This window comes from Neoarius graeffei, chromosome 2 (genome assembly GCF_027579695.1).
Source record: "Neoarius graeffei isolate fNeoGra1 chromosome 2, fNeoGra1.pri, whole genome shotgun sequence".
Classification (NCBI taxonomy): Eukaryota; Metazoa; Chordata; class Actinopteri; order Siluriformes; family Ariidae; genus Neoarius; species Neoarius graeffei.
Window position 1 is genome coordinate 37,340,950 of NC_083570.1, and position 17,097 is coordinate 37,358,046.

The window sequence follows — 17,097 nt, forward strand, 5'->3', positions numbered from 1 at the left end:
TCTGTTTTTTTTCCATCTTAATTATTGTTTGTGTCACAACTTAAAAAAAATGCATCTTTAAAGTGGTGAGCATGTTGTGTAAATAAAATGGTGTTAACCCCCCAAAAATCCATTTTAATTCCAACTTGTAATGCCACAAAACAGAACAAACACCAAGGGGGATGAATACTTTTGCAAGACACTGGGGATTCAGCAGTGCGAGTTACACAGAGTTCATTTGCTCACACTACTGATACAGCTGTGTACAGTATATCCTCCCAAAATGCTTACTAGCATCATAAATATTTTTAAATAGCTCCCTATCAATTGTACCCTAAGCTAGCGGTTGATATATTTAATAGGCTTTAAATTGTAGAACTCAGTAAAAAAAATGTGTAAATGAGTTAGATGAAATATAACATTAAAGTCTGGTGCACACGGGTGATTTTCCGTCACTTGGTCGTGCAACTTTTTGACGCAAGTGAAAAATTGCTTTATGTGCAGATATTTGCGACGGCAATTTTTTGTTGCTTGCGACAGATCGCAGGTATCAAACATTCTTGATATTCTGCAACAAAAATTCGCCAGTCACTGACTTGTTGCAGAGATATCGCCGCGTGTGCGTGTCTTTGCGATAACGAATTAGTAACAGGGAAGGTATTAGGTGCTCATTAATGCTTTATTCAAGTGCTTCTGGAATTCTTTGTATACTGTAGTGTATATCATCCCACAAACAGACAGAAAGAAAGGTTTAAAAGAACGTTAATCCATGTCATTTTACCCCTTGTTATAACTGAATGATGAGTGAATAGGATCTGGAGAAATGAGCAATTCCTGCTGCAAAGCAGCAAATAAATCCTTTTTAGTTTTTTCCCCCAAACACAAAATAAGCTCTCTCGTGTAACTGTTCCAACTCATTTTCCTGAAAACTCACAGAAGTCAGTATGATTGCAGACATTTCATTTATCTTGTGGTATTATGACATTAAGTGATGAATCAGTATTTTTTCCACACCGCAAAAGCAAGGCTATTGTCAAACTAATGAACTGTAATGAGTCTGCTTATATATGTATATAAATATTAATGATGAGTCAAGGTGTCCGGTAAAATGGCTGCTGAGAAAGTACACTGCATTCACAACAGTTTACTAAAGAATATACTACAAACATGATTGTATGAGTAGAAATGACTGGATGTGTGGTTCAGAGATAAATTAGTAACAGGGAAGGTATTAAGTGCTCATTAATGCTTTATTCAGGTGCTTCTGGAATTCTTTGTATACTGTATATCATCCCACAAACAGACAGACGGACCACAGCCTGTCTGTGACCACAATATTTCACAACACTGAAGCCACACTGTTGTAATCAATAAAGGGGAAAACAGCTGTAAACTAATATGGATAAAATTAGTCATTAAATACAGTCATATTTTAGCACCAAAATGGATGGTCCATGTCACACCCTCCAACGATTTGTACACACACACACACACACACACACACACACACACACACACAGCCTGTTTTTTAGTTAATATATGAATAGTCATCTCTCTAAACATCATCAGGTGAGACCATCTATATTAGCATTCATAAACATACATTTACATAATGTATTATACAAAATGTGACACATAATGACATGGCACAACATAGTGTGAAAATAGAAAAATGACACAAAGAAGGAGATGAACTTCTCCTCCAGAGCTGTAGCAATTAAAACAGAAATACTTCCGTTTAAATAACAAGGCTGCTTAGAGAAATACCAGAGCCAAACCTTTAACATCAAGGCATTACACACTCTATGCAATAATATCATAATTTGTCATAAACTGGATTGACTATAAACCTATGCTATAATAAACACTGTAGTGAAGTGAAGTCCAAGCAGAGAAAACTGGACAGGTGCAATGCCACTATGATGCCTCCCTGATTAAATAAAAAGGGTGTCACTAATGGCTAATAAATTTAAAACAGCACCTCTAAGCTTTTGGAGCTAATTGAAGCTGTACATTTAAGTATTCAAGATACTTCTATCTAAATATTTCAAGTGTCAGGCATGTTATGACCACATACCTTCTAAAACAGAAAAAAAGTTTTAATCTGAATTTGAAGAAACACAAGTTGCTGGACTAACAATTTCTTTCCAATTATAGTATGATGTGTTACATGGAGAAAAATACACAGAAAGTAAGAGAAAAGACCAAACAGACTGAAGCAATTCAAAAACGGAGAAAAGGATTCTGTAGAAGTGAGACAGCAGATTGGCTACAGTAAAGCTGAGCTGAAAGCAGGTTACACATTTGGGCTTGTCCTAAATTAGTGACTTTTTTAATCTTGTGCAATTGAAACTGCTAATCTAATAAATGCACGGTATGACTTATGTGACTTTTCAAATACTGCGCCCTCCTGAATTACTGGCACCCTTCAAAAATGAGCAAAAATGGTCATATAAAATTAACATTACACACCATAAGATTTGACTCAAACAATAAAATATTTTTTGTACTAAAACATTCTTATTTGAATATTTTTTAAATAATAGTATTTTCTCTCAAAAATATTAATGCAAACAAATTGTCATACTTTAAAATAAACAAGATCACTCGCCAGGAACTATTGTTGCTTTGTCCTGTTTCCCTGGGGTACAGATATAAGGTTACACACAAGTAAAATCCCTTTGTCATCCATTACCATGGGACAAACCAAACTTTCAATCCAAAAGAAGATGGTTGTTGACCAACACAAATCAGGCAATGAATATATATATATAAAAAATACATAGGTAGTCAAAATAATACATAATGCAAAGTTTCACATATCTGACACAGTTGCACTGTTTAGTTGATTCTTGTGGTGGTCATTAGAGCTACAGTTGATATTGTGTGTTGTTGCTAGACGGGACCAAAATCAAACATTTTGGCCCTTAATACCATCAGCATAGTATTAAGATACCCACTATAAAATATGGAGGTGGATCATTGATTGTTTTGGGGCTGTTTTCTGTCTGGTAGGTCAGGGGCTCTTGAGAAGATTGACGGCATCATGAATTCTGTTAAGTACCAGGATATTTTAGCTCAAAATCTGGTGAAATCTGCCAGGAGGTTCAGGCTTGGCTATAGACAGTTTTGAACAAGCTGATGAACAAATGTACTTCAAACACAGAACATCAACACAGAAATGTTTAAAGAAATACAAAATCAATTATTAGTAGTGACCAGCTCAGTCTCCGGATTTGAACAGCACATAGTCTGAATCAAAGAAGCTTAAAATGTTCTGCATGGAGGAGCGGACCAACATTCTTCTCCAGGTGTCTCCAGTATGTTAGACATTACAGGAAGACACTTACTGCCATAAGCTGCATAAACATTTTCATGAATGGTGCTGATCGCTCGGGAGGGTAGAGTATACATCTGTGGCTACTAACTGAAATTGTTGTATTTACACAAAAATTGACTTTACACTTGTGTTCCGTCACTATATTTGCTCCCTGCTGAAAAAGAAACAAACAAACAAAAAATCTAAAACCCAGACAGTTGAGTCACTTCACAACGAAAAAAAGTACCCTTCACAGAAAAAACCCCCACTGAAATAAGGCCAAAACAATCTTCTGTTTTAAAAAACAAATTGAGTCAGCATGCTAGTATCCAAAAATAACACCAACTATTTAGGTACTCCAGTATAATATTGACACTGATTAGTATTTTTAATCATAAAAAATCTTATATGATGTCTCCATGTAATATATATCTTGAGATATGTTTTGTTAACTGAAGGACTAATCCATTTTCCAATATCCTATAATTTAATAACAGTGTTATATGTAACATGTGCACCTTACTGAACTGAGGCAGGTGTGTGTGGGATTCAGTAAAGAAACTTGCTGTGGTTCTACCTGGGTTTGGTCCTTTTAGTTAAACCAGGATTGTGCCGATGTTTTTGGTGTGCTGCAATGCATGTTCTTAAAAACTCAATACAAAATTGAGATCTTTAGGTGCATGACATGTGACGGTGAAACATGGTTAAACTTGTGCATATTGAATTTCCAAACACATACTGAATTTCATGATTGGTCCATGGTTATATCAGTGCCTGTATTTCTCTGGTTACAGAGGTAATAGTTTTTGAAACCAGTAGTAGCCCTGTTGTGTGTTTGAACATTAGAATTTCAGATGTGACTCCACTCCAAAGCACTGTGTCTGTACAGTTCAATATGAATATATTATCAAGTCTTGTTTAGCTGCTCTTGGAAAAATGGGAACCAGCGTCACAAGGAGCTGCTGCAATGTCTCAGTTTAACCACAGGGTGGCCAAAACCATAAGTTGTGTGAAAGGTACAGTTCAGAACGTGTATGGGTCCAGTTCATGACAAATCCATCCCACTAGCCATACTAGGCAGGATTTTTTTTTGTCCATTGTTTTTTAACTTTCTAATATTTTCTAATCTATAGCTATCTTTAGTATGTATAATTCCAGAAGCTCTGTCCCAGCAATAACTTTCATCATCACTCTCTCAACTAATTTTAAAACAAGCCCAAGGGAATTGTCAATTTGTGTTAAGTCCAAAATAATTGAGACATTTAAAAGTCGACGGGCACTTGGTAGGTGAGGGTCAAAATTGTGTGTGAAGAACACAAATGAAAAACAAGAAAATGATGTCTTGATATCGTGAAATAGTCCGTCTCAGTGTGTGAGACCATGTGTGTTTGTTTTTGTCTGTATAAGTTTGTTGGAGAGAAATAAGCATGCCTGTGTGTGGTTTTTGTTTGTTTGTTTGTTTGTTTGTTTGTTTGTTTGTTTGGGTGGGTTTTTTGTTTGTTTGTTTTTTTGTTTTTTTTTGGGGGGGGGCATGGCCAAGAGCATTTCAGAACTTGGTCTGTTTTAACTTGTCGATGTGGTAGCAGAGTTTGAGAGCTGGGCCAAGCTTGAGTCCCAGGTACTTCATGATCATGTCACTCTTCAGCAGCAGGAGAGCATCTCCATCAATCTCCTGAAAGACAAGATACATAGTTACACAACAAGCAAATGCTCTTTCAGTTTCAAATAGCTACCTTCAGCTTTACATACCATTTACAGAACCATTATAGTGCTATATCACTATGAGATGAAAATTCACATTGAATTTCATCATACTGTACTGTTTATCATGGGTATATACAGTACTGATTATTATGGGTGCATACTGTACTGATTATTGTGTGTATATACTGTACTGTTTATTATGGGAATAGAACAGAATAGATACTTTATTGTCCCCATAGGGAAACTATTTCTCAGTGAGTAAACATGTCGATTTCCCACATGACCGTACAAGCAGAGTAAAACACATAAGATACTTTGACCATTCAACACATATGCACATGTACGTCCATATATTATATAGATACGAGTGTTTTACTAGGAAATACGCTACTCGTATTTTTCATACGAGCTACTTTTGGGACATGGAGAACCAAAACTGTGACTATATGTCACTTGTGAGGATATCAGTGAATTGTTTTGATAAATTTGGGTGTGTATATATATATATATATATATATATATATATATATATATATATATATATATATATATATATATAAGTAAATCACATGTTCACTTGAAGATATAAAGTTTATCTTCATGTGTTGAAAAACTTGCATTTTTTATACAAAACACATCATGGATCTGAGTGACATTTTTCCCGATATTTCACTCCAATGTCATCATTCCGAGTGTTTTCCTGCTGACTGGACATGCGTTGTCAAAATGGCAAATCGGTTCAAACTTAAAATTCTTTTGATTAACTTGCATTTTGTGTGTGTGTGTGTGTGTGTGTGTGTCCATATAATATAAAAACATTACATGGTGGTGCAAAGATATGAATTTTATCTTCTTGTGTTGAAAAATATATCACTCACTTCTCTCACTCATGAATATGTTCACCACTCGAAGGTAAACTTCACATCTTCGTGCAACCATATAATATCCTCTATATGCTGTACTGATTATTACAGGTGTACACTATACTGATTATTGTGGTTATATACTGTACTGTTTATTATGAGTATGTACTATACTGATTATTATGAGTGTTTACTGATTATCATGGGTATACACTGTGCTGATTATTATGGGTATATACTGTATTGATTATTATTGGTATATACAGTATACAGTGGTGCTTGAAAGTTTGTGAACCCTTGAGAATTTTCTATATCTCTGCATAAATATGACCTAAAACATCATCAGATTTTCACACAAGTCCTAAAAGTAGATAAAGAGAACCCAGTTAAGGGCAATTCCATGTAAATGTCAACCTCACCATGCAAAAATAAAGCAACATGTAATACATCAAAACCACTCCCAGAGATATCACCTAGGCCTGTATTTTACAGATGTGAATAAGTTGAACCAATTTGTAACCAACCTAATGTGTCACTGTCAGTCTTTCTTTCTTATAATGTAAAACCCAAGCTAAAATCAACTTTGATCATGTACAATTCTATATTATTGCCACAAGCCACAGAAATGTATGCTAAAATCCACAAAACAGCAAAACAATAGCCATCCTAAATATTATTTAAGAACTTTGATAGTTTTAGCTGATATTTAGAGAGTTTTTCAAAGGGTTATGGTGGTTAAATTGCTGATTTTCTAAACATATGCCATGTCTATTTCAGACGCGTCACATCCATAACGGAATTTCATCACATCCATAACGCTGACTTTTCCTTCCGAAACTCTGCATGAAATACAAAATATTTTAAACAAAGATTTTTTAATATTCACCTTGGACCCCTCTATCAAATGGATATCTCCATTTCGACATTAGGTTTACAATTTCACAGAGTTTGATAAAAATGTACAGTCACCCAAGAAAAGTGATAGTTTTTCTGTCACGTCCATAACGCATCTTTTATTGGCGTTTTCTGGCATGCCCTAGATGTACTATGGGAATTGTTCTTGTTCTATCACTTCTCCAGTATGGTACAGCCTTAAAATATGCAACACCTGTTTAAATACTGGGAGACAATAAAACATGCACTGGGTCATTTGTTGCCATTTTGAGTTCAAGTGTCACGTCCATAACGCTGGAATTGCTGTTAAACAAATGAGACAAAAATATTATACTAGGTTATTTATTTATTGAGGAAAATGATCCAGTATTACATATCTGTGAGTGGCAAAAGTATGTGAACCTCTAGGATTAGCAGTTAATTTGAAGGTGAAATTAGAGTCAGGTGTTTTCAATCAATGGGATGACAGTCAGGTGTGAGTGGGCACCCTGTTTTATTTAAAGAACAGGGATCTATCAAAGTCTGATCTTCACAACACATGTTTGTGGAAGTGTATCATGCCACGAATGGAGATTTCTGAGGACCTCAGAAAAAACGTTGTTGATGCTCATCAGGCTGAAAAAGGTTACAAAACCATTTTTACAGAGTTTGGACTCCACCAATCCACAGTCAGACAGACTGTGTACAAATGGAGGAAATTCAAGACCATTGTTACCCTCCCCAGGAGTAGTCAACCAACAAAGATCACTCCAAGAGCAAGGCATGTAATAGTCGGCAAGGTTACAAAGGACCCCAGGGTAACTTCTGAGCAACTGAAGGCCTCTCTCACATTGGCTAATGTTAATGTTCATGAGTCCACCATCAGAAGAACACTGAACAACAATGGTGTGCATGGCAATGTTGCAAGGAGAAAGCCACTGCTGTCCACAAAGAACGTTGCTGCTCGTCTGCAGTTTGCTAAAGATCACGTGGACAAGCCAGAAGGCTATTGGAAAAATGTTTTGTGGACGGATGATACCAAAATAAAATTTTTGGTTTAAATAAGAAGCGTTATGTTTGGAGGAAAGAAAACAATGCATTCCAGCATAAGAACCTTATACCATCTGTGAAACATGGTGGTGGTAGTATCATGGTTTGGGCCTGTTTTGCTGCATCTGGGCCAGGACGGCTTGCCATCATTGAAGGAACAATGAATTCTGAATTATACCAGCGAATTCTAAAGGAAAATGTCAGGACATCTGTCCATGAACTGAATCTCAAGAGAAGGTGGGTCATGCAGCAAGACAACAACCCTAAGCACATGAGTCGTTCTACCAAAGAATGGTTAAAGAAGAATAAAGTTAATGTTTTGGAATGGCCAAGTCAAACTCCTGACCTTAATCCAATCAAAATGTTGTGGAAGGACCTGAAGCGAGCAGTTCGTGTGAGGAAACCCACCAACACCCCAGAGTTGAAGCTGGTCTGTACGGAGGAATGGGCTAAAATTCCTCCAAGCCGGTGTGCAGGACTGAACAACAGTTACCGGAAATATTTAGTTGCAGTTATTGCTGCACAAGGGGGTCACACCAGATACTTAAAGCAAAGGTTCACATCCTTTTGCCACTCACAGATATGTAATATTGGATCATTTTCCTCAATAAATAAATGACCAAGTATAATATTTTTGTCTAATTTGTTTAACTGGGTTCTCTTTCGCTACTTTTAGGACTTGTGTGAAAATCTGATGATGTTTTAAGTCATATTTATGCAGAAATATAGAAAATTCCAAAGGGTTCACAAACTTTCAAGCACCACTGTATTATATTGATTATTATGGGTATATACTGTACTGATTTTCATGTGTACACACTCACTGGCCACTTTATTAGGTACCAGGTTGGATCTCTTTTGCCTTCAGAACTGCCTTAATTCTTCATGGCATCAATTCAACAAGGTGCTAGAAACATTCCTCAGAGATTTTGATTCATATTGACATAATAGCATCACGCAGTCGCTGCAGATTTGTTGACTGCACATCCATGATGCAAATCTCCCGTTCCACTATAATCCCAAAGGTGCTCTATTGGATTGAGATCTGTGACTGTGAAGGCTATTTGAGTACAATGAACTCATTGTCATGTTCAAGAAAATAGTGTGAGATTATTTGAGTTTTGTGACATGGCGCGTGATTCTGCTGGAAGTAGCCATCAAAAGATGGGTGCACTGTGGTCATAAAGAGATGAACATGTCAGCAACAATACTCAGGTACCCTGTGGCATTTCAATGATGCTCAATTGGTACTAAGGGGCCCAAAGTGTGCCAAGAAAATATCCACTACACCACCACCAGCCTGAATCGTTGATACAATCCAGGATGTATCCATAATAAGCAAATACTTAAGAACCTTTGATTGGATAACTACTACAGTGATTAATATGTTTCAACTAGCAATAATTCTTTTAACCCCAACTGTTGCAGTGAGTAGCTTCTCATTTCTTTAATAACCATGTCAGAAGACATATCCTGTGATCATGGAAAAGATGTTACTGTGTTTCAGAAGGGTCAAATTATTGGTCTGCATTGAGCAAAGAAAACAGCTAAGGAGATTGCTGAAGTTACTGGAATTGGGTTAAGAACTATTCAGTATATTATTAAAACCTGCAAAGAGAGTGATGAACCACACATAATGAACCGCACATGCATGCTTATGACAAAACAAATGTGGTTGGAAAAAAAATCTTGACTGACCGTGATCAAAGATCACTTAAACACTTGGTGAAGTTGAATGATAAAAAAAAAAATCTCATGGCTATGTTTAGTGAAAGTAAGAGCATTTCCACACTCACACTGTGACAAGAACTCACATGATTAGGACTAAACAGTTGTGTGGCCATAAGACCACTTATTATTAAGGCTAATTGGAAGAAAAGGCTTCAGTTTACTAGGGAGCATAAAGATTGGACTCTGGAGCAATGGAAAATGGTCATGTGGTCTGATGAGTCCAGATTTACCCTACTCCAGAGCGATGGGCACATCAGGGTAAGAAGGGAAGCACATGAAGTGATGCACCTCATCATGCATAGTGGCCAGTGTACAAGCCTTTGGAGGCAGTGTTATGATCTCTGTTTGCTTCAGTTGGTCAGGTCGAGGCTCAGCAACATTATGTGGCAATAAAATCAAGCCAGCTGATGACCTGAATGTACTGAATGACCAGGTTATACCATCAGTGGATTTTTTTATTCCCTGATAGCATGGGCATAAAATTAGGATCAAATTGAGAACGAGTGGTTCAGGGAGAATGAGGAATCATTTTACACATGAATTGGCCACCCACAGAGTCTTGACCTTAATCCCATTGAAAGTCTTTGGGATGTGCTGGAGAAGACTTTACAGAGGGGTTCAACTCTCCGATCATCAATGTAAGATCTTGACAAAAAAAAAAAAAGAACTCTGAATGGAAATAAATGTTGTGACATTGCATAAGGTTGTTAAAACAATGCCATGGTGCATGTGCATTATAATTAAAGCTAAAGGCTGTGCTATTAGAGTGTGTGGTGTGAGGGTTTTTTTTTTTTGCTTTTTTTTTTGGGGGGGGGGGTTGGGTTGTTGTTTTTTTATTTGTTTTTTTGCCTGGGCTACTATATTGATTATTAGGGTACTGTACTAAATGTTATGGGTAGATACCATAATGATTATTGTGAACATACTGTACATGGTAATGATATCTGAGTGTACTGTACTGATTACCATGGGGTATTCACTAAAGGATTCGAATTATTCAAGGACTCAACTAAAACTCAGGTTTTCTCATGGTTAATTATGCTGCAATAAATCTACAGCCTACACTCACATGTTTTCGAAAGAGTTCCACGTGTGGACCAAGGGCCTGAGGGTCTGCATCTTTGATAAACCACACCACCTCCTCTACACTCCACCTGGATGGGTCTTTACTTGGAGGAGGCTTTGACTCACTTGCCTCTGGGGAAGGACTGTAGGCTGGGGAGAAACAGTAAGATAAAATGAGAGAGATAGATAGAGTGATCACAATCACAATATCTTGAAATTTCTGCACATGCATGTATATATGTATTACTGTCTGCACTCTGTGTACCTCTGTGCATATGATTGTGTAAATATTTGCAAACATGCTTTGGTACAGTATCTTTACCATGCCAGCCTTGGTTTCTCTTACCACTTCTGTTTCCTTCCTGGAATGCACTGGGACTGGCTGCTGGTCTGCAAGCGCCCCCAGAGTAGGCGGCACCGGAGCGAAACCCATAGGTGGATTTTGAGGCTACATATGGGGATGTCATCACACCAAAGGCTGTGTCACTATGGTCAACAGAATAGCGCTTGGACTCCATTGCTTCAGAGTGGTAATCATCCACCATAGAGTCTGCTACACAAGAAAAGAAAACATAATTCCAGCTCATTTTAAAATTGCAATTTCTTTAGCTAAAATGTTGAGGTACTTAAATTATATTTATACTTCCACTTGTTTGTTACCTCATTAGCCATTATTATCAGGTCAAAATAAGCCATCATAATTTTTGGCTTAAAATAACAGCAGCACTAAAAATATTATTTTAAAAGTAAGTGTAATAAGGAGAAATACATTTTTAAAATCCACTAAAAAAGTTGATTATAGTACCTCCTTATTTATACACCTGGTAGAAGGAGGATTTTTTTTTTTACCCACGAGGAAAAACTGGCAGAGGTGGTGGCATAGGTTTGGTTTTGTCTCTGAGATCAACTCTTGTTCTGTCTCAGCTCAACATCTTATCCATTGAGCTCCATGCTGTGATGATCACCTCTCCAGTCAATCTTCACATTATTGTTATTCATTGCCCTCCAGAACATTTGGAACTGGACATGATGTTCAACAGTGGCCTCAAGGCAGGAAATGTTCTGGATCTGGTCTTCAGCTGGCCCTCCCCAGCCGTAGCTATTTCTCCACCTTTCAGATCATCACATTATATCCTTCACATTCGCCGTCCCTGCTTTGCCTGCCACCAACTGTTCATACCTCTCTCTGCAATTTCTCCTTCCTCCTTGGCTTACCATAATCTAATAACCCTTCTACACCCCAACTCTTCCTCTGTACCTCTTGAATGAGCACACAAAACAGACAAGATTTTTTCTTCACTTTTTAACCCTTCACCTCCTCCATCACCTTCTTTCCTGACCCTGCCACTGACTTTGATGAGGACATGAGCTAAATCTGCCAATCCATCCCTCCTACCCCAATTCCTACACTCCATGATAATTCTTATCTTCTGCTTTCCATGTCATTTTTTTTCTCTTTCTGCAAAAGAGATCCTGCAATACCACTATCTACCCACTAGATCTCATTCCTTCCTTCCAAAATGCTTCAGGCTTTGTTACAAGTTCACCTCCCTTCGTTATTCCTATTATAAATGACTCCATAACAATTGGTCATGCACTGGCTGCCTTCAAGACACCTAGGATTATTCCCTTCTTGAAGAAGACTAGATACCCAAGGCATCTGCAACTACTGACCAGTGTCACTCCTCTCAAATCCTTGAACATGGAAAAGTAGTATACAATCATTTGTCTTTCTATCTTACCCAGAACAACCACCAAGATCCTACCAAGGGTCGCTTTAAAGCTGTTACTGAGAAGTTTCATGTCACTAGATCAGCCAAATCGTCGATGGTCCTCATTCTCCTTGATCTTTCAACAACCTTCAACAAAATCAATCACATTCTCATGAGTCTTGGAATTCATGACACAGGATATTGGGGAATTATTTTTTTTTATCACATCTGCTCCACTCTCTACTTGAGTCCCACAAGACTCAGTGCTGGGTCCTCTTGATCATATCCTGACATGAATTCCATGTTCCATGCTATGCTAATGACACTCAACTTATCTTCTCCTTTCCTCTCACAGACACTCATGTTTCTGCTCAGATCTCAACATGTTTGGCAGTCTTGCTGGTGGCAAAACTGAGCTACTATACATCCCTGGAGCTCACTGGACAACCTTCAGATCACACCATCTGATAGTGTGCTCAGCCTTGGTGTAGTTCCAGACAAACAACTATTGTTCTTTCCTCACATTGCTAATCTGGCACAGTCATGCAGATTCTCATTTACAATATGATAAGGTTCTGGCCTTTCCTGTGCACAGAGGCCACTCAGGTTACTGTTTGGTCCCTTGTCAATTTGAGACCTTATTATTGTAACTCTCTTGTGGCAGGTCTGTCTCTGCACACTATCTGACCCTTGAACACAGTTCCAAGACCTGTTTTCAGTCTCGCTAAGTTCTCAAACACCTTCACATTGCTGTGTTAACTCCACCGGCTTCCTGAAGCTGCCTGCATAAGATTTAAAACACTGATGCTTGACTTCAAAGCCAGAAACAGATCAGCCTACCTTAAAGCATGTATCACACCCACACTGTAACACTCGCCCAGCTCGATTGTACCCACCATCCCTCAAAATACAAGTTAGACACAAAGCTTCTCTGTACTGGCACCCAGGTTGTGGCTTCCCCTGGCTGTCCGAACAGCCAATAGTGTTTTAGCTTAATGGTATTCTTAGTGCCTGACCTAGTTAACTAGGATGAGGATACGTTTTTCATGGAGACTACAAAGCACTCCTGTAAGTCACCCTGGATAAAGGCATCTGCTAATTGCTAGACATGTAAATAAGGATCCCAGAGCATGTGAAGGGGGTTTTGTGTGTACGGTATATTTCCATAAATAATGCTTATGTTATTGATGCTTGTAATGAATTAATGTGGTGAATATGTTAAAAATAAATGTACAATTGATTTGACATGACATAAAAATGAAAAGAGATGGGCTGGGTCAATGAAATCGTATTGCTAAGTGGTAGAAAGAAAGAAAGAAAGAAAGAAAGAAAGAAAGAAAGAAAGAAAGAAAGAAAGAAAGAAAGAAAGAAAGAAAGATTTTACAGTGAATCCCATTGCACAATGACTAATGGATGTATTGCATTAGGTGTTAAACATGTATGAACACACACGAGGCTAAACACCTGTGACACTTCCAAGACAACATTCTGCTTTTAAATCCAATAACTGTCAAGATGAGCCTTAATTATTATGGGAATATCTCCCCAGAAACCAAAATGTATAAAGCAGTTGCATCATCCTGAACTTCATAAATGTGTTCCCCCTGCTGTTCCAAATCCATGGATGACGTACAGTAACTCCATTTAACTGGAGAAAAGAGCACTTGAGAAGTGATTAGTCCCTTTTTGTTGGCCACTTAAAGAAAAAAAAAGAAAGAAAGAAAGGTAAGTAGGCGGCACGGTGGTGTAAGTGATTAGCACGGTTGCCTGACAGCAAGAAGGTTCTGGGTTTGAGCCCAGTGGAGGGCCTTTCTGTGTGGAGTTTGCACGTTCTGTCTGTGTGGGTTTCCTCTGGGTGCTCCGGTTTCCCCCACAGTTCAAAGACATGTGGTTAGGTTAATAATGGGATAGCCTCAGGCTGAGGTACCCTTGAGCGAGGCACCTAACTCCCAACTGCTCCCCAGGTGGTGTTAGCATGGCTGCCCACTGCTCTGGGTATGTGTGTGTGTGTTCACTGCTTCAGATGGGTTAAATGCAGAGAGGAATTTCACAAGTGTGTGATGAATAAAGTTGCTGCTGTTGTTCTTCACCGCTTACAAGGGCTTTAGCATATCAAAAGATCTCCTCCACACACTCTCAGTTTTACAGTTTATATAAGACATTTTAGTGTAGACTGTTATTTGTTATTGTTTAGTGTAGACTATTTAGTGTAGACTGTCTATTGCCAAGGCAAATGACAGCAAAAATCAGGCATAGGAACCCACAATACTCCTTCCTACCAAGAGAGGTCTCCCTCGCTTGAATAGCACAGTTCTTTTTCACTTCCTGTTTTTATCACGCACACACACACACATACTGTACATATATAGTCTTGCCAACTATCCTGTTTGTGTAAGCTGATCTTATCCCTGACTGCCTTGTTCTTTACTGTTTGCCTTATTTAACCATGTTTATTTGATATCAGTTGCTTTGCTTCATATGTTTGCCATGACTTTGTGTGCCTGAGTTGCTGAATTACCTGAGTTTTGGGAATAGTCCTGTTATTAAGCCACATGCATATGGATCTTACATCTTTATTGGTACAATATGATTTATTAGTTTGTATTTTATATCCTCTAATATTTTGGGGGCTGAAAGTATTTTATTTTAAATGTGCTGTATATACAAGTCATTGTAAACCACCTACCAAGAGGGTGTTTATTTAAAAAAAATTAAATTAAAAAAAAAAACTGAAATCCTCAAAGGTATATATTGTGTGCAGGTTCAATGATCTGAATGCAAAGCACCTGCATAGCATAACTGAATAATGACTTTCTCTGGTGCAATTAGATCTTAAGTATGAGCGTGGCCTGTTATAATTAAAATTAAGTTAATATTAATAAATAAATAATGTAACTGACCAGATGTCCAATCATCTGTGCTTCCAATTCTATTACTTAAGTTAGATTTATTATTATTATTATTATTATTATTATTATTATTATTTGAGGATGAACTGAGGAAGCTTAAGCAATTAATGAAGCTGATTCCTTTACCCAATCACAGAACAACTTAATAGCGCCAGTTATGTCATGATAATTTAGTCTCAGACAGACTTGCAGCACCTACAGCATTCAAATTATTAGGAATATAATTGGGGAAGGAGATAAAGCAGATGTTCACTGGATTTAGTCAATATTGATTGACTTTTGGGCAGCACAGTGGTGCAGTAGTTAGCATTGTCGCCTTACAGCAAGAAAGTTCTGGGTTCGAGCCCAGTGGCTGATGGGGGCCTTTCTGTGTGGAGTTTGCATGATCTCCCCATGCCTGCGTGGGTTTCCTCCGGGTGCTCCGGTTTCCCCCACAGTCCAAAGACATGCAGTTAGGTTAACTGGCTACTCTAAATTGTCCAAAGGTGTGAATGGTTGAAAAGAGAAAACCTCTATGATAATCCAGTAGAAGGCAACAGGAAGCCATTACTGTAATTCTTCCCTAGAAACTTTGATGGCAGAAGCGGTCCGAATGGACCTGCCATGAGGCAGAACACCAAAAAAAAAAAAAAGATTGACTTTTGGGCCATGATTTAAAATAAATAAATGATTAACTATATAAATGATTTTAGACTTATTGCTGAAAATTTGTTTTAAAAAGTCCTATTAGTGGTGTAATTATTATTATTATATTGCAAAGTTCTGCTCACAAAAACACATTCAAATTCAAAAGTCAAATGAAACCTTGCTTAAAATGGCCCATAAAATGCTTCAGAAACACACCAAACACAAAAAAAGTCTTCCAAGAGGAAGACAGAAGATGAAAAGGATGTTAAATGGGTAAGAAAGAAAAGTTGTGCACTCACTTGACTTGGATTGTCCATCTGAATGCTTGTCTGTGTGGACTGAAGAAGAGGAGGAGGGAGAGGAGGAAGATGCAATTGGCTGATCACTGAAGAGGTTCTCACACAGAAGGCTCCGGCAGAGCTTTTTTAGGAAACGAAGGACATAACCAACACTGTTTACCACTGGCAGACTCAAAAGGTGCTGCTTGCCGTCAAAGGTGGCTGCGGGGAAGAGACAGGAAAAAAAGGAGCTGAGTTACAGTCATGTGCATAGAATGAGGAGTTAATACCAAAATTGCACACACTGGTTTTCAGACCTCAGATCTAGCAACAGATTTCAGATGGATGAAAGAACTGCATGCTGCACGAAGTTCAGTTCACTGTCTGACATTTTGAAAAATGGAAAGTTCATCTTAAGCGTCTGTAGTGACAGCAGGGACAACAGCAACGACACATGGATGTTGGTAGAAATTTGATAATATTTGGTTAATAGAGGATGTTGAAGTATTTACTCACATTGCACACATTCCATTAATGTGCTTTTGTGTGTGAGTGTGTGTGAATGCATGTAACCTGATATTTTCTCTCCTCCATAGCCCTGTGTGAGCAGGGTGAAGACTGTTTTCTGCTGGTAAGCGCTATCGATGCAACCCTGCACAGCCTGTTGCAGCACCACGGAGGGCCGTGCTGGGCCAAGATGATCAGGAAGCTGCATGACTTTCTGTCTGTCCAGGTTAGGGCCAGTGTTCACCTGTTTATTCACATAGATACACACTAGAGACAGACAGACAGACAGAGAGAGAGAGAGAGAGAGAGAATTACTGTCTTAATTGCTTTCAAACAAAAAAGTGATTGTGCTGTCTTTCTCTCATTCTTTATACCTTCCACTGACTGTTGCAACAAGATGAGCTAAAACTTTGTGACCACCATTAAAAAAAAAAGCGAACTAGTGTAGCATCTAGTCTGCCTAATCCATACAAGAAGAAG

The 17,097-nt window shown here is 38.1% G+C and overlaps 1 protein-coding gene across 3 annotated transcripts in view; it reads right to left on the reverse strand.

The window, feature by feature from the left end:
- Positions 1 to 1,210: 1,210 nt before the first annotated feature.
- scml4 (Scm polycomb group protein like 4) overlaps positions 1,211 to 17,097 on the reverse strand; it is a 66,887-nt gene continuing 51,000 nt past the window's right edge. For 2 of the 3 annotated variants that reach the window (XM_060914128.1, XM_060914129.1), the window contains exons 5-9: positions 16,684 to 16,884; positions 16,132 to 16,332; positions 10,931 to 11,137; positions 10,589 to 10,734; positions 1,211 to 4,970 (exon numbers count right to left, since the gene is read on the reverse strand). In XM_060914128.1, coding sequence (XP_060770111.1) covers positions 4,845 to 4,970; positions 10,589 to 10,734; positions 10,931 to 11,137; positions 16,132 to 16,332; positions 16,684 to 16,884 — 881 coding nt within the window. In that variant the 3' untranslated portion in view covers positions 1,211 to 4,844. The remainder of the gene's footprint in view (positions 4,971 to 10,588; positions 10,735 to 10,930; positions 11,138 to 16,131; positions 16,333 to 16,683; positions 16,885 to 17,097) is intronic. The other variant, XM_060914130.1, reaches the window with a different exon arrangement.